At 39.3% G+C, this 19,925-nt stretch overlaps 1 protein-coding gene across 9 annotated transcripts in view; it reads left to right on the forward strand.

Annotated features, from left to right (window-relative positions):
• The window catches only part of dip2a (disco-interacting protein 2 homolog A), a 126,458-nt gene that overhangs the window by 37,920 nt on the left and 68,613 nt on the right, over positions 1-19,925 (forward strand). Inside the window, exon 1 of one of the 9 annotated variants that reach the window (XM_047815071.1) lies at positions 19,708-19,757. The exons of 7 other annotated variants lie outside the window; for them this stretch is intronic. Coding sequence is in view for 1 of the 2 variants with exons in the window: in XM_047815070.1 (XP_047671026.1) it covers positions 19,869-19,890 (22 nt within the window). In the remaining variant the exon portion in view is untranslated. One more of the 9 variants, XM_047815070.1, reaches the window with a different exon arrangement.

The raw sequence follows: 19,925 nt of genomic DNA on the forward strand, positions 1-19,925 counted from the left end.
ACTGCTGATGTCACCAAACCTGAGGAACAGTAGTTCCTGTGGTAGATATAAAAAAAATCGCACATTTATATCTTACAGATATCTGTGTCAAATGTTTATGTCTCAGGTAAAGCCTAGTGTGTATGTGAGTTTGTGTCGTGTGTCCTGTGACTGTGTATGTGCCCTGCATGTGAAGTATAGAGGGTGTTTTACTTTGACACTGCTGATGCACATACACTTCCACCATCTGCGCCTTTTTTTCTCTGGAGGAAACGGCGCCCCGGGAGCGTTGCCTGGGCGACTGGCCCCGCCATATCACCGTCACTCATGCACACACGCGTTGACTGCCAAAGACGGCTCGATTCCAAACACAGATAAAAACTGGAGCCAAAACACACTCGTCAAACGTTAATTCTGTCTCAGACGTGCTCTGATTAATCACGTATTAAAACCGGGTGCTGATTAAATACAGTGACTGATTGAGATCATTTAAAAACAAGAAACTAAAATGACAGTAAAAGAAAAAAAAATGGGAGAGATTGCATTCAGGATATCAGTGACAGTTTAGATGGAGGACACGGTTATTGAAGCTTGTTTTTTTTTACCACATATGAGACAAATATTTCACAGATTTATCACCCAAGTATAGAATATTTACACACAGTTGTGAGAACTCAAAATTAAGTGAAATTAACTTACAATCACAAGCTAAAAAGTTGCAGATGAGTGAGAACTATTAACTGTGAGATAAAAAAAAGAAAGAAATTTGTTGGATAAAAAGTCACAATTGTGCGATCTTACGATCGTGAAACAAAAAGCACAATGATGAGACATTAACTCGCAATTGCAAGATAAAAATTCACAATTAGCTGATAATGATAATGAATTTGAAATGAAAATTCACGAGATAAAAGTCACCATTGAAAGTAAAAAAATATCTTGCAATTATGAGATAAAAAAAATGTAGTGCAGTTTTATTTACCAGCTAAAAAGTCACAATTGTAAGATAATAACTCATAAATATGAGATAATAACCTTCTTGTAAGCGATTACAAGATTAAATTTCAATTTTGAGCGATCTTACAATCATGAAATAAAAAAAATACACAAATATAAGATACTAACTTGCAATTACAAGATATAAAGTCACAAGTGAGCATCGATCACTCACAGTTATGGAATTAAGATTACAGTCACGAGTTATTCGCTTGCAAATGCAAGATAAAAAGTCACAATAGAGTGATGAGCGTCAAAGTCGCATTTGGGAAAATTTTATTTGGAGTTGTGAGACAATTATGTGAGAAAAAGATGCTAATGTGTGTGATAGGTCACCGTCGTGGTGTAAAGCTTTAGATTTCAGAGATTTTTCCTACTTAGTGTTTTAAAACAGTCACTAAAAATAGGCTAATTCAAGCACTTCACGCAGACTCTCAGGGGTTTCTGGAACAGTTCTCGAGCTGTGTTTGAACCGAAAAGAAAAGCCTTCAGGCCTTTCAGGGCTTTTTGGCACAATTTCTTCGGAAGGTTTCAGGGCAATTTGTAACCACACAGAGCAGTTTTGGAGCTGCTTAGGGCACATTTGGAATATTAAAGCACTTTTAAAAGCTGTTATTTGAGATTGCTGATTATTTTATTTTGTAGGACCTGATACAGAAGTTTTGGGACAATTAGGGGAAATTTAGTTTTGTTATGTAGCTAATGATCAGCATGTTTGGGGTCTTTATTTATATTTTTCCTTCTATTTTCCTTCCTGAACAGTTTTTAAGGTAAACTGAGGATTTCTTTGTAGCATTTAGTAGGAATTTTCTGGTTTTTATTTGGTTATCAAAACCTTTTGGTACAATTCTCCAAGGGTACGTTCAGGGGAATTTTTTGTCAACATGAAGCTGTTTGGTGAAAGATTTCTGCTTAAAAATGATACCATTGGAGACATTTGACTTTTCTCCAAGAACGAGTAGCAGTTTATTGAAACTATTTTGGCCCTGAACAGTTTTTTTCCACAACCTTCTGGAGTGGCTAATTTGGAGATTTTAGTGCTCTATTCAGGGACATTCCTGGTTCTTTGGGGACAACCTTTGGTTAATTCACGTATTTCCGGGCCTATTTTGGGGTTCTGTGGGCTGTTATGTGAGCCTAATTTATTTCCTTCTCTCTTTTTCTTTCTGTGGTTGTTCTTTCTTCATTGTGTTAGATGTTGGCCTGCAGTGCAGGAAGTGCCTGTTTTGTTTTTCCTACCTCCTTCCTGCTGGCTGACTGCTCTATTATGTTGCAGTGTATTTTGTGGTGTGCGTGTACGTGTGTGTGCGTGTGTGTGTGTGTTTGTGTGTGTTGAGCACATGGAGGAAAAGGAAGAGGTCTTGTAGTGTGTACAACTACAGGAAAAGACTATTTAATGTTACACTGGGTCAGTAACTACAAGTCGAGCATCAACACACATATACACACAGACAAAAGGACTGGTAAAGAAAAGACCCACCAGGTTTCCCTCTACTGGAAATTATGCAAAAAAAAATCTCATATAAATGTTTTGAAATGTTTGCAAAGGTCCTTAATGGTACCATTTTAAACCATTTTAAAAAATTGCCATTTCCGCCATTCCGTATATAACTTTAAATTATGTTTGTGAATGTTATTTTTTTTTGCAGGAATCATATATAAAAATCAAATGAAATATAATGATTATATATCTATATGATATAGAAATTGTGAAAAATGACATAACACACACCCTGGATTTAGCTCCGACTTCCTGGAACAGCTGCTATCACGCTCACGCTCTTCTGATCTACGATTTGAGCGCATACACCTGCTCTCTATCACATACACACACCTTTATATAACCAGGACTCACACATACAGGATGCGAAGTCTTACAATCGATTTATCTCATGATGATTCAAAGCCTTTGGATGTTGTGCACAATATCTGATTGTGATCATGTCTCATGTCTAATGTCTAATGTCTAATGTCTAATAGGGGGGCACGGTGGCTTAGTGGTTAGCACATTTGCCTCACACCTCCAGGGTTGGGGGTTCGATTCCCGCCTCCGCCTTGTGTGTGGAGTTTGTATGTTGTCCCCGTGCCTCAGGGGTTTCCTCCGGGTACTCTGGTTTCCTCTTGAAAAATTGTCCGTAGTGTGAGAGTGTGTGTGTGTGTGTGTGCCCTGTGATGGTTTCGCACTCCATCCAGGGTGTATCCTGCCTTGATGTCCGATAACGCCTGAGGACAGGCTCCCCGTGACCCGAGAAGTTCGGATAAGTGGTAGAAAATGAATGAATGTCTAATAGGTCTGAACCTGCTTAATGAGTGTGTGTTTATTGGGGATTCTTTGCCAGTTTTGCATCTTTATTTATGTATAAAGTCAGTTCTATTAGCGTGATGAGCACTTATCCATCCCTGCAGTGCTCCCATGGATCCTCCAGCACTGCTCGACTAATCCCATCTCTCAGGGGACATGGAAGACCCGCATCAATACTCTTCTCTGTTCTGTCACTGAGTTGTTGGTATAAACGTTTTCTATGTGTATGAACAGCTGAGTCACTGTCTTCAAACGACATCAAGACTTACCTCAACCTGAAATACTTAAACTAGCACTTAAGAACAGAAAAAAAAAATCTTTGTTGTTTTCTTACTACATTTCCTTCCAGAGTTTTTAGTACTGATGGTATTCTTAGGTCGTGACCTGGTGAACCAGCATCAGGATGTATTACCGATAGAGTCTTCAAAGCACTTCTTTAAGTCTCTCCGGATGAGGCCGTCTTCCAAATGCCGTAAATGTAAATGACGAGTGTGAAATTAAGATGTGCATGTAAAGCACTGAGCAGATGCTCTTATCCAGAGTGACTTACAGAAGTGCTTTGAAGCCTTTATCTGTAAATACATCCTCTTACTTGTTTATGAGGTCAGGGCTTCATCAGTACTATCAGTCTGAAACATGTTGGGGAGACGGTATAGCAGGTAAAACACTTTTATTCCTTCATGATGAGGAGAAGATACAGTAGGTTGAGTGTCATCTGCATAATAAACACTGGTGAGGTGAAAACCCGTGTAAGGATATGAGCTCGCCATGAGACTATACTGAGTACTGAGCCTTGTGGGACACCAGTGGAGAGTCTGCACAAAGGAGATGTCGATCTGTTAAAGAGATGTATCCTGAAATGACCAACCATAGAGGGTATGATGCAAACCAATTGCATTCAGTGCCTCTCAGAACATTATTGATGGAACAAGGACATGATTTACATAGACATTTATTTAATATGTGCAGTGTCACCCAAATGAGGATGAGGTTCTCTTCTGAGTCTGGTTATTCTCAAGATTTCATCTCAGAGAGATTTTCATTGCCACCGTCGCCTCAGGCTTGCTCATTAGGGATAGATATTAGCGCTAAATAATAACTTCATTTTAAACTTTACAATATTGAGAATATATGGAGATTCTAGGTGAAGGTCATAAGGACATTTTTTATGGAATGTGCTTCTTAGAATCAAGAGAGTTTGGGACCTTGAGGCTGTTCTATGAGAGTTTAAAGATTAGAGAAGTGAAAGCAGTCAGTAATTGCATTTTTGTTTGAGAGACGAAGAGTTGGTTTCTTCAGATGGGAATAACTTGCTGTCTTGAATAAAGTCTGTTCATTTCCAGATGTTGCATCATTAACCATTTTTTATAAGTAACCTGGAAGAATGGAAATCAACTTATGGAACAATCAGTTCGATAAGTAAACAAATTAATCCTTTTATTGCAAGTCGCAAGACTGATATAAAATGAGTCAGGACTCTTTTCTTTCAGTGTAAGACGTGTTATTCTCTCTGTTGGCATAAGATTAAAAAAATAACTTAGGCGGTTTCAGAGTTCAGATTCTTACGGATGAGCATTTGGAGCATCTCAGAGAGCTGAATTGGGTTTGATAACATTGTTTACTTTAAATATAGAAACACTCTCTCTCACTCTCACTCATTTTCTACGGCTTATCCGAACTTCTCGGGTCACGGGGAGCCTGTGCTCCTCAGGCGTGATCGGGCATTGAGGCAGGATACACCCTGGACGGAGTGCCAACCCATCGCAGGGCACACACACACTCTCATTCACTCACACACACACACACACACACACTACGGACAATTTTCCAGAGATGCCAATCAACCTACCATGCATGTCTTTGGACCGGGGGAGGAAACCGGAGTACCCGGAGGAAACCCCCGAGGCACGAGGAGAACATGCAAACTCCACACACACAAGGCGGAGGCGGGAATCGAACCCCGAACCTAGAGGTGTGAGGCAAACGTGCTAACCACTAAGCCACCGTGCCCCCCTAATATAAACATTTGTGTAAAAAAAAATAACCGTTTTGGGGGGTTTTTTGGAACTTTTCTATGAAAATTTTGCCCCTAGTAGGCTAGGTAAAGTCTATATTTAAGTCTATATTATATTTAATGGTGCTTGCATTCTTATCTTGCACACTAATTATTCTTCTTCCGGACAAAATTTCGGTGCGTAACTTGTCCTGCAGCTTTTCTCCTAGACTCATGAATGAGGTGTCAAATCGACCAGCTCATTGAGGAAAGGTGTGCTTTGACTTTTATAAGCGATCCAACCAACAATGTTCACACAGCGGATGAAAAAGAGTCAAGAGTCAAGAGTGTAAGAGTCAGGGTAGGATTGAAAGTCCGGCAGATTTTTTTTTTTTTCACTCTTTCCATGATGATGAAGGTGAAGCTGATGGGTTAAGAAGTGAAGGACTGATTGCGGAGCTTGATAGCATCTTGAGAAGAAGATTCCAGCTTTTACTTGTGAAGGGGCAGATGTTACATCAGATGAGTTGAGAGCTCCACTTTCTGTCTGCTGCTTAATATTCTTTCTGTTAGAAATAAGAGCAGGATTTTGAGTGACAGCTGTGCTCCTGGGAGTACTCCAGCCAAGCGTGTGTGTGTGTGTGTGTGTGTGTGTGTGTGTGTGTGTGTGTGTGTGTGTGTGTGTGTGTGTGTGTGTGTGTGTGTGTGTGTACAATGAGATTGCTTGCCATGTCCCCCAGTGTGTAAGTAATCACCCTCCTCCTCGTCAGAGACTCACAGCACAATCACAGAGAGAAAAAAAACATGTATTATTATTATTATTATTATTATTATTATTATTATTATTATTATTATTATTATTGATATATTTTTTTGTGTTCTTACCATAAATTATCACTGATTCTATTTTTCTATTTCTATTTGTATTCTATTTGCTTTTTGCTGTTATTTATATTGATGTTCCCGTTGTTTCTGGCTTTGTTATTCATCTGTATTTAGACTTATTTTCTTTCCTCTTCCATTCATATGAGCTTTCACAGACAGTAATTACACTTGGTAGGAGTATAAAAGCAGAATCCTGTGCTTGCAATTTTGCCAATTTAGTAGGTTTCTGCAAGAAATTCACAAAAAAGTTCTCAAGTTGCTTCAGAAATGATGAAAAATGCTGCAGCCAAATCAAGGCCGCAGCAATCGCTCAAGAAACCGACTGATAAACCTTCAAATAATGTGCGGATGAATTTAATTAAAATAAGAAGAAGGTAATATTATAAATAAATGTCGAATAATAACATAAGTAATATATAATATATGGAGATTTATTGTCCTTATCTGTCCTTTTCATTATAATTATATTCGCTTGCTATTTTTTGTGCATTTCTTTTATTCTGGACTCCATACACAATGACTGGCAGTGGTCTAATCTAATAACTAATTATGGAGAGCCAATTTTTCATTTTCTTCTCACAATTAGCTAAAAGTCCCCAGAGAACAAGGAAGGACTGTTTGTTAGAGATGCTGCCAGAAAGCGTAAGGTCTTATGCATGGACGAAAAACACTGTGGTCACTTTTGTGAGTTTCAAATCAGATATATTTTCACAGTGTTCTATATATTCATTCATTCATTCATTCATTCATTCATTCATTCATTCATTCATTTTCTACCGCTTATCTGAACTACCTCGGGTCACGGGGAGCCTGTGCCTATCTCAGGCGTCATCGGGCATCGAAGCAGGATACACCCTGAATGGAGTGCCAACCCATCGCAGGTCAAACACACACTCACAATCACTCACACACTACAGACAATTTTTAGAGATGCCAATCAACCTACCATGCATATCTTTGGACCTGGGGAGGAAACCGGAGTACCCGGAGGAAACCCCCGAGGCACGGGGAGAACATGCAAACTCCACACACACAAGGTGGAGGCGGGAATCGAACCCCCAACCCTGGAGGTGTGAGGCGAACGTGCTAACCACTAAGCCACTGTGCCCCCCATATTAGACATTCATCGACAAAATCGGGTTGTATGTTGCCGACCAGTCAGAACAGACAGATGATTAATCTGAACCATTCATTCATTCATTCATTCATTTTCTACCGCTTTATCCGAACTTCTCGGGTCACGGGGAGCCTGTGCCTATCTCAGGCGTCATCGGGCATCAAGGCAGGATAGACCCTGGACGGAGTGCCAACCCATCGCAACTTGTGGCAAATTTCACTCAGTAACTCACCTAAAATCCCTAAAGCATCACTTATTTGACCTTTTAAATGTCATCTACAATTTATTTCTCTACCTTTTAAACTTCTTTTTCGGTTTCTACACAGTCCACTTCCTGAAGTGTCTCTATAGTGTGATAAACGGGTAAAAGCTCTTTTTCCACAGGATATGACAGAATGTTTACCAACACATCCATACAGACGATATAATATACCTCAGAGAGGGTTGTTTTATGGTTACTTTTATAGACAGGAAAAAAAAAACAGTGTAATGCATAGTCTGTAAAAAAAAAAAAAAAAGGACTGGTATGAGAGATTTAGAAGAAGTTTACATCACTAGTAAATCGACATGCTTTGTAAAGAGTGATTATTTGAGGTACTGTAACATTCTTGGCAGCTCAAACCAATCTTCTGAGCTCATTTAAGGAATTTCTACCCAGTGAATGTTTTTTGTTTTTCACACCATTCTGTGTAAACTCTAGAGTAGAGGTGCATAATTTACTTTTTTTTAAAGCAAGACCCGGCCCGAGACAAACCCAAAAAAATTAGACCCGAGTCTGACTCAGACCCGTTGACAATTTTTTTTAAACCCGACTGGACCCGAATGTTGCATAACTCTACACTAAAGTAACAGCTACAGCGTGGATTCAAAATTGATTGACAGGTCTGTTTCAACGAAAATTAGCTTACTGCCAGTCACACGATGTCGCAAGCGGTCTTGGCAAAAAGAGGAGAGGTTGGAAAAGGACTCGAGTCGATACACACACGAGATACAGTAGTTTGGGTCTTCTCTGGTCCGTTCGGTAAAAACACATTTATTTTAAATTACCCGAGACCCGATGCCGCTATTATTCACCGTGTCTGAGATACACATGAAACTTTTAGACCTGAACCCGCTCGGGTCTCGGGTCGGACCTCGGGTTGGACCTCGGGTTTTCAGATCTAAGTGGACCCGTGTAGACCTCTACTTTAGAGATTATTGTGTCTGAATCCTAATAGATTCTGAAATACTCGCCCAGCCCATCTGGTACCGATACCCATGCCACAGTTAAAGCCAGAGCAAGTAAACTTTTCCCAATTTTAATGTTTGATATAAGCTCAATTCAATTCAATTCGAGTTTATTCGTATGGCGCTTTTTACAATTGACATCGTCTCAAAGCGGCTTTACAGGAACATAAACATAGAACAAAAGGTTAATATAAAGAATAATATAAAGATTAATAGAATACAAAATTCAACATTAATATTAGATAGTTTTAGTTCACAATGTGTACAGTATGTATTTTCCCCAATGAGCAAGTCTGAGGTGACTCAGGCAGCAGTGGCGAGGAAAAACTCCCTTAGACGGTAAAGGGAGAAACCTTGAGAGAAACCAGACTCAAATGGGAACCTCATCCTTAAACTTTAACTGAGGCTCTTGGCCTGTATCTACATTTACAGCATTTGGCAGACACCGTTATACAGAGTGACTTACATTTTAGCTCATTTTACACAAGTGAGGGTTAAAGGCCTTGCTCAGGAGCCCTGCACTAGCAGCTTGGTGGACCTGGCCGGCTGGATTGCAATCGGTAGGCCAACACTTTAGCCACATGTTTGCTACATATAAAACTAACATCACATCCATAGTGCCATGTATCTGAAACATGTAAATCAATACATGAGTTCTGAAGATTAGTCTGCATTGTCCTCAAGGAGTTAAAGACAGCGTACATCGACACACATTCATTCGAAGCTTGTTACTGCTGCGAGGCATTTTTTTTTTTTTAGCCAGTGAGCGCAAATGTCATATCCACCACGCGGGAATTACCCAAAACGAATCCAGAATGAATCGAGCTGTGGTTAACTCAGAGATCTGAATACAACTCTGTGTGCTTACTGTATCCATGGCTCTCAATATGGTATCTGGGGACCCCTAGAGGTGTGGGATGTATTCCTAGTGGGTCCCTGACTGTATTATTGTCGTTGGCGTTATTATATAGTTGTCATTGAGGTTCTGTAAGTCAGATTGACTGGTTAGTGGAAATGAATCTGTTTAATGTAAAAGAATAAAAGTTAAAAAATGATGTTTACTTTAATGGTAATTTGAATAAAACAGCAAGGGATGCTAATACGACGAACATCTGGACGAATGCAAGGCTCAAGAATAAGTCGTAATTGCTCGAATAATTTCATATGATGTATCGTTCTTAAAACGAAATCTGTGCTGTGATCATAAGGATGTTTCTGGAAAGGCTTTAGATCTGGAAAGACTTCAGTAGATGGAACATATGTGAGAAATGCGGCTCTGTGTGAGATCTGAACAACAGACCAAACAGGTTTCTCCTTAGTAACATGCTTCTACTTTTATTCTTCTTCTTGTCTTTCATTTCTTAATTCTCTCCATCAAACTCTGAGTGGTTTAACAGCTGCACTCTCTCTCTCTCTCTCGCTCTCTCTCGCTCGCTTTCTCATTTTTTTTCTCTCTCTCATTTCCCCTCTTCTTTCTTCTACATTCCTCTGTTGCCTTTTCTCACCCACTCCCTTCTTCCTCTCTCTCTGTCTCACAACCCCCCCCCAAACATGCCGCTTGATTTTCCTCCCTCTTTCTACCTCCATATATCATTCTGCGTCAACACCATTTCTCATCTCTCGCACTCTTTTTTTTTTTTGGCTTCCTGTCTGTTTTTTCTTCCACATGTACAGATCCTCTCCTTCTCCTCCTATCCTGTTCTTACTCTTTCTAATCCCGGTCCTTACAACTGCTTTTTCATTCTCTACTATCCTTCTGTCTCTGTCTTTTCCTTTCACATCCTCCTTCACTTCTCCTTCTGTCCCTAAGAATCTAGCTAACCGTGTTCACACCTTCGTCCTTACTGAGGGAACAGGATTTGCTGTAAGACATGTGATGCGTCTCACGGTGTCTGAGTGAGATAGTGTGCGATGGAGGTGATTGAAATGACAGATATATGAGAGAGAGAGAGAGATAGGTGTGTGAGTGAAAGAAGAGTGTATGAAAGATGGGGAATGGAAGAAAACGGAATTTAGAAGTAGAGAGATGCGAAAGAGAGACAGATAATGAATGGAGTAGGGATGGAGAGGGAGGGATGTGAGAGAGGGAGATGTGGTGGATGAATGAATGGATAATCAGAGAGGAGGTCTGGGTTTTGTGTCTATCGCACAGAGTCACCATTGTTTTCCTCTCATTTAGCTGTAATTGATGTGCAGCTATTCATTACTCTTGCCCATTCATTATGCTAGCTGATGGCTGAACACACACACACACACACACACACACACACACACACACACACACACACACACACACACACACACACACACACACACACACACACACACACACACACACACTGAATCGGATGTCATAGTTTAGTTTTCACATTCATTAGAAAAATAATTATAGGCACATTAACACAACTCTTATTGATCCATGTCCAGATGTCTCGAGATGTTTCTACATGAGAGCTCAAATAAGTTTTATAAGAATCAGGCAAAATGTTGAAAATGAGTGTCATTTGTCTTGGATACCTTCAGGACATGTTGTGCACACACACACACACACACACACACACACACACACACACACACACACACACACACACACACACACACACACAAACACCCTCAAGGTGACCCCTTGTGCCATAGGAGTGATTTGGGAACAATTTTCTCCGTCTGCGAGCTGCTGCAGATGCTATAAAATTTTCAAGCATGTTTGATATTTTCAGAAGATTCCAACTCCATGTGGTCTTTCAGGACAACAAGCTCCTAATCAATACAGATATTGTTCATAATAACACTCTCTGGTGTTTATAACAGTTTATCACAGTTTCTAGTATAATCACACCCTTCAGTGTCACCCAAATGAGGATGAGGTTCCCTTTTGAGTCTGGTTCCTCTCAAGGATTCTTCCTCTTCCATTTAAGGCAGTTTTTCCTCCCTACAGTCTCCTCAGTCACCTCAGGCTTGTTCATTGGGGATAAATACAAACACATTTAAATATAAGTCTAATATTAATCTTAAACTTCTTTTTCTATATTTCGTATGTTCTGTAAAGCTGCTTTGAGACAACGTCCATCGTTAAAAGCGCCATACAAATAAATTTGAATTGAATTGAATTGAATGTTGTAGTGAGAGAAACAGCTGAGAGGAGGTGGAACCTTCAGAATCCTGTTCTTTCCCATCTATTAAGGAACAGCCAGAATAAATACGAACATCGCACGATTCCTGGAAATGTACTCGATAGCGATAAATAGAGTAAATAAAGTTCTCTCGGCAGAACAGACAATCCTTACTGCGTGCATCTTTCCATCTAATCTTTCATCTACAGTTTTGTCTGATTTCTCTTTTTCATTGCTTCTGTAGAAAAATGTCAAAGATGTCAAAAGAGCTAATATGACCAGGATAGATAGTTGATCTTAATATAGAGAGGTCTCTCATTTGCAAGATAGCATGGTTTGTGACTCAGGTATTGTTTGTCAGTGATCTCTTCAGTTAAAAGAGGGTGTAAGCTGTGACCCTCTGAGTTATATTATGCATACAATATAAAAGTACAGAGTTTTCAAAGGACTTGTAACGTTGACCTTTATATGTTTTCATTCATTCATTCATTTTCTACCGCTTATCCGAACTTCTCGGGTCACCGGGAGCCTGTGATGATCTCAGGCGTCATCGGGCATCAAGGCAGGATACACCTTGGACGGAGTGCCAACCCATCGCAGGGCACACACACACACACTCTCATTCACTCACACACTACGGATAATTTTCCAGAGATGCCAAACAACCTACCATGCATGTCTTTGGACCGGGGGAGGAAACCGGAGTACCCGGAGGAAACCCCCGAGGCACGGAGAGAACATGCAAACTCCAGGCGGAGGCGGGAATCAAATCCCCAACCCTGGAGGTGTGAGGCAAACGTGCTAACCACTAAGCCACTGTGCCTCCCATATTAGACATTCATCGACAAAATCGGGTTGTATGTTGCCGACCAGTCAGAACAGACAGATGATTAATCTGAACCAGTTTCTAATCAAATCTTTTTTTGTATTGTATTTTATTTTTAATTGCTTAAAAATGCCGTTCCATTCCATGGTATTTGTGTGTGTGTATTTGTTGGAGTGGCTTGTGGCAAATTTCACTCAGTAACTCACCTAAAATCCCTAACGTGCTAACCACTAAGCCACCATGCCCCGACCTATATGTATGTATGTATGTATGTATGTATTTATTTATTTCATTTAAGGCATTTGGCAGACACCCTGACAGCAGTGGCAGCTTGGTGCTATTGTTACCACTGAACTACCATCAGAATTTTTGCTGAGGATTTTAACTCTTATTCCAGTGTTTGTACCTTAATACTCATAAACCTCTAATTCTACCCCAAGTCTAAACCGAAGAACACGTGCTTTTTGATACTTAACCTTTAATGCTTTGACTTTTAGTAATTAAAACGTCTCTTATTTACACGCAGCAGTGCTCGGACCCCTAATGAGGCATGAACGTCACTCTCGCACCTATCGAGTTCTCATTCAGTGCCCAAGCAGAAGCTCCAGCCATCTGGGAATGTGTGTGACTTTCTCTGTGTCTTTGTGTGTGTTTGTGTGTGTACATGTGTGTGGCTAAAAACAGTAGAAAACAGTAGTGTGCATATAATGTGTTAAACGTCCTGTGGTGTGTCAGGTTGCTGTTTTTTCACAGTCTAACTCATTTCTCCTGCTGTTTTTTTGTGACGCTTGTGAGAAAATCAAACTGAGAGAAAAAGTGTGCGAGAGAGAGAGAAAGAGCGAAAGTGTGTGTGTGAGAGAGAGAGAGAGAGAGAGAGAGAGAGAGAGAGAGAGAGAGAGAGGTATAATTAGAGGTAACTGTGATATAAAGCATGACATGTGACTGTGTGTGTGTGTGTGTGTGTGTGTGTGTGTGTGTGTGTGTGTGTGTGTGTGTGTGTGAGAGAGAGAGAGAGAAACAGAGAGAGAGAGACAGAGAGAGAGACAGAGAGACTGACAGAGAGAGAGAGAAAGAGAGAGACAGAGAGAGAGAGAAAGAGAGAGAGAGACAGAGAGAGACCTGTCACTGTGGTAACAGTGTGTAATGGACGTGTTTTGTTGTTTGGACAGTGCCGAGTGTTAAGGTCAAATGAGGGTCAAATTCCATGCAGAGCCTCTGTCACAGAAACACACACACACACACACACACACACACACACACACACACACACACACACACACACACACACACACACACACACACCCTCACCCTTTACAGCAGGAGATATTATTCTCTCTTTTCTCCACAGTATTAAAGATACATGTTTGTCCATTTTGACCTTCACTCCTCATCTTCAGTCAGGATTTTTTTCCAAAATACTCTACAAAATGCTGATATCTATGATCCCGTGATAGGCCTTCGATAATCCCAGCTCTATCATATTTAAAACCGCATACATGTTTTATTCGAATGCCGTTACCGGGGCGGTTTGAGGGCAGTGTTAGTTTTACTGACACACAGTGTGGTAAGGGATTGTGAGCTATTAATCTCTAGAGATTTGTACTCTTTCAGAGGCTCCCGTCATAAAAAAAGCTTTTATCCAAACCAACTCTGTCAGGGTTGATGGATGTCTACACGTAAGAGCTGACACAGAGCTCTTTAACATCAAGACAGCGAGAAAGTCTGAAAGAGAGAAAAAAAAAACATGCAGAAACAGAGAAAGAATAATTTGATCTATTATTATTATTAGTACTCTACTTTTTGTGGTTGTATTTACACACTAACACACAGTCACCTGAACAACTAGGTGTCATTAAATAAATAAATAAAAAGCCGAAATTGAATTATACTGAAACCGAGAAAGAAAGAAATTAAATGAGATGAGAGACGAGAAACACAGCGAGAAGCTTGCATGAGAAACGATATAAAAGTACGGAATGAGAATGAAAGTAAGAATGAAAGTAAGATATTATATAAGATCACACCAATGACTATACATATTAGCCATCAGTCAGTCAAATGTATAACTTAAACCTTCAGAAGATGAAGCATTTATTTTGTAATAATGGTCAGACATGATACAGCACCACTGGAGCACAGAGGGTTAAGGGCCTTGCTCAAGGGCCCAACAATGGCAGCTTGGTGGTGCTGGGGCTCGAACCCTGATCCTCCAATCAACAATCCAGAGCCTTAAACGCTTGTGCCACCACTTTCCTTTCGAATAAATTTATGGTATTGATTCATTTCTATTTTTAGATATTTTTTGAAATTCTTCCACTTCATGATGTGACTGAATGCTGCTGTAATTGTTCTTTCATTCATCTTTAGGTAGTGCTTTATCGTGATGAAGATTACGGTGGCTGATTATGGGAACAGTGGGCATGAGGCAGGAGTATGGGATCCCAGTCCATCACAGTGCACCATGAACACACACACACACACACACACACACACACACACACACACACACACACACACACACACACACACACACTCTTACTTTACTAAAATGGTAGCTAAAATATAGCTGTTGTTATTTCATGTGCTAAATACTGTATCATCTTAGCATCTCTGCATATACCGACATTGACATTGTCTCTATCTAGTAAGACATGTTTGAGGACTATTGACTCATCTGTTTGTGTCTCAGTTGTTTCACTGCACTGGGTTTCCCAGCATCCCTATCCTCTGCTTTGTTTCAGGGAGTTTGTAATTCTATGCTTTGTGAGCATGTCCAATTCTTCAGCATTGTCCGTCTCTGACTCAATATGCCTTTTGTTGTGGAATATTCAGGCTCTTCACGCTGTGTTTTCGTGTTTTCATTCTGGTCAGGGGGAAAGAGACAGGGATTAAACATCTCAGTGCAATACATCAGAGTCACTACAGTGTTTCAGACAAAGTATTAAACCTTAAACGGCTGTGTTTAGACCACAAGAGGATGATCTGTATACTGTATGTGTGCTTGCTTGTGACTGCATGTGTCTGGGTTTAGAATTCTAATTCAAATGTTTTTTATTTTTTTTTATTTTGTGTTGCATACTCTCCGTCCATCCATCCGTCCATCCATCCATTGATACAAACATACATACCTACATACATACCTCCATACATACATACATACCTCCATACATACATACATACATACATACATACATACATACATACATACATACATGCATAAATGTAACTAAAATTAGGACATATCCATCCATCCATCTGTCCATCCCTTATTTAGCCACTTTCATTCCACACTCTCTGTAACATAGCTCAGGCTGATTAATAGGCTTTAATCTATTACACATTCTATCTATCTACCCATCCAGCTTTCCATCCATCCATTCATGCATCCATCCAATTATATGTACAAAAATTCTTACTCATCCGACCATCCATTCATCCATCGAATTACAGTATCTCTCCAAAACTTCTTCGCCATCTATCAATTCAGTTGATTCACCTTTTTGTGATTTAATCTATCTATCTATCTATCTATCTATCTATCTATCTATCTATCTATCTATCTATCCATCTATCCATCTATCCATTCATCAGTCATCAGTATAAAGTGTGATTATGCTGATGGGTAGTTATTTTGAGATGCGAATATCTGGATTAGTATTTATGGTTTTGTATATCTTGGAATATTTCAAAAAAATCTATTGCGGCTGTTGTATAGACTTTCATTCATTCGTTCTTCTTTCTGTTCATCCATTTCTATAGTATCTATTCCTCTAGGCATCATTTAATCTCTCCACCTGACCTTAACTCTTTACCACTTTACATCCAACATCTCTCCATTCATCTCTATCCATTCTGTCCTGGGAAAATGCCAGTTACAGCAGAATGCCACATATTGTGGCACTTAATCTTTTGTCGACTGAAAAATCTCTGTCTCCCAGAAGAGATTTATATTTCTGTCTTTCGTTCCTTCCTGCCTTTCTGTTGGCTTAAACAGCCAGAATGTTGCATCATGCTGAGGTCTCATGTAAGGGAAATCTGCCGAAATTGCTTCCATTAGTGTATAAAATTGCCTGACTAACAGTCAAATCTGGTAAACAAATATGCATGGAACAACGAGGCTGTTTATAACACTTCATTAGCGTTTTGGATAGCGGTATGATGGAAATTGTATATAAATGACTAATGATGATACCTGAAGGCATTTGAGAGCTGTACCATGTCACTAAGGTTGGTTATTTCTTATGATCGATAATAATAATAATGAAGAAACTGAACCAGATGAGCATTTCCTGAAAACAAAAGAAAGAAAGAAAGAAAGAAAGAAAGAAAGAAAGAAAGAAAGAAAGATGGATGGATGGATGGATGGAGTTGACCTAAATACAGAAGTGACATTGACAGTGATAATTATACTGAAACATTGATATGTACATGCTGGCACAGATTGGTACACTGACATGCGCAATAAATGACAATAATACTGACATTTATTAAGGTACCTGATAATGACACTGACACTAACAACAGTTACTAACAATTACTGCGACTGACACTGATGATGATACTGACATTAACAATAATGCTGACAGACATTGACACTGATACTAACAGTAACACTGACAATAATACTGAAATTTATTAAGGTACCTGATAATGACACTGACACTGACAATGACACTGGCATTGATGCTGGTGCTCACAGTGACAGTTACTGCGACTGACACTGATGATGATACTGACATTAACAATAATGCTGACAGACATTGACACTGATACTAACAGTAACACTGACAATAATGCTGAAATTTATTAAGGTACCTGATAATGACACTGACACTGACAATGACACTGGCATTGATGCTGGTGCTCACAGTGACAGTTACTGCGACTGACACTGATGATGATACTGACATTAACACTAATGCTGACAGACACTGACACTGATACCAACAGTGACACTGACAATGATACTGACACTGATATAGTAACACTGAGATTGACAATAAAAATGATACTGAAACTCACAATGAACATGATACACTGACACAAACACAGACAAAGATACTGACACCAATACTATCAGAAACACTGACAATGATACAGACACTGGTACTAACAGTAACACTGACACTGATACTCGCAGTAGCACTGACACTAACTGTTACTGATATAACACTGCACTAACAGTGACTATGATACTGTAACTAACACTGACAATGATATACTGACACTGATATTCTCAGTGTATTTAACTTATAGTAACTATGATACTGAAACTAACAGTAACACTGACAATGATACTGATACTAACAGTAACACTGACAATGATACTGACACTGACACTAACAGTAACACCATGACAACAACACTGACACTGATTCTAACAGTAACACTGACAATGACAATGATACTGACACTGATACTAACAGTAACACCATGACAACAACACTGACACTGATTCTAACAGTAACACTGACAATGACAATGATACTGACACTGATACTAACAGTAACACCATGACAACAACACTGACACTGATTCTAACAGTAACACTGACAATGACAATGATACTGACACTGATACTAACAGTAACACTGACAATGACAAAGATACTGACACTGATACTAACAGTAACACTGACAAAGATACTGACACTGATACTAACAGTAACACTGACAATGATACTGACACTGATACTAACAGTAACACCATGACAACAACACTGACACTGATTCTAACAGTAACACTGACAATGACAATGATACTGACACTGATACTAACAGTAACAATGACAATGATACTGACACTGATACTAACAGTAACACCATGACAATGATACTGACACTGATACTAACAGTAACACCATGACAATGATACTGACACTGATACTAACAGTAACACTATGACAATGACAATGATACTGACACTGATACTAACAGTAACACTATGACAATGACAATGATACTGACACTGATACTAACAGTAACACTATGACAATGACAATGATACTGACACTGATACTAACAGTAACACTGACAATGACAATGATACTGACACTGATACTAACAGTAACACCATGACAACAACACTGACACTGATTCTAACAGTAACACTGACAATGACAATGATACTGACACTGATACTAACAGTAACACCATGACAATGACAATGATACTGACACTGATACTAACAGTAACAATGACAATGATACTGACACTGGTACTGATACTAACAGTAACAATGACAATGACAAAGATACTGACACTGATACTAACAGTAACACCATGACAATGATACTGACACTGATACTAACAGTAACACCATGACAATGATACTGACACTGATACTAACAGTAACAACATGACAAAGATACTGACACTGATACTAACAGTAACACCATGACAATGATACTGACACTGATACTAACATTAACACTGACAATGACAAAGATACTCACACTGATACTAACAGTAAAACTGACACTGACAAAGATAATGACACTGATTCTAACATTAACACTGACAATGACAAAGATACTCACACTGATACTAACAGTAAAACTGACACTGACAAAGATACTGACACTGATACTGGCAATGACACTGATGCTAACTGTTGCTGATGTAACATACTAACAGTGACTATTATACTGTAACTAACATTAACAATAATACACTGACACTACACTGACAAAGCTAATGATACTGACACTAATACTGACAAACACAGATACAGATCCTGACACCCACTCATACTGATCACATAGTGACATACTCACAGGACATGATCCTAGTTTGTGTTGCCAAGCTATGAAACTTGCCGTTGTGTTTGTGGCATGTTAGTATTTAGCTTTAGTTTAGTTTTTTTTTGTGTTCCCTGATCACATGCAGGATCTGTTTTGTGTCAGCGAATATACACTTTTTTGTTTCTGTGTGCTGATCACAAATAAACACAAGACTTAAATCAAACGGTTCCAGATTAACCTTTTAAACTGCACAGTTGTGTCATTTGAGAGGTATGATTATTCTCTGTGCTTTGCTTGCACAGCTGATGAAGGATTTGTTTTATTTGTGTGCTAATTATAAATTTTCCTACATGCCCTATCCTTAACGAGTGCTGTGTAAGTAAGCGTTGCGGTTAGTGGAGTGATTTGGGACAAGTGCTGTTTGTAAATAAGCATGTCGGGCAGTGTGGTGATTCGAGGCGTGTGCTGTGTGAGCTACATTCAGGATAATGAGTTACATATTCAGAATGTGAGGAATGCAGTAAGTTGTTTTGGTAGCTGGAGAAGTGGATTCTGGTCTGTTATCCTGCCTGTGTATAAGGTCTGTCTGTTTTGCTGTCTGAGTATGGTATAGAGTTTAATAAGAAGATTGTTTCTATTGGTTAATTAGACTATTTGTTAATTATTAAGGAGCGTCATCATTCTTGCACCAATGACTGCCTACCATAAAAACGGTTTGTATGTTTGTAACTTCATGCCCTATTACAGT

Source organism: Tachysurus fulvidraco, chromosome 6, assembly GCF_022655615.1.
Source record: "Tachysurus fulvidraco isolate hzauxx_2018 chromosome 6, HZAU_PFXX_2.0, whole genome shotgun sequence".
Lineage (NCBI taxonomy): Eukaryota > Metazoa > Chordata > Actinopteri > Siluriformes > Bagridae > Tachysurus > Tachysurus fulvidraco.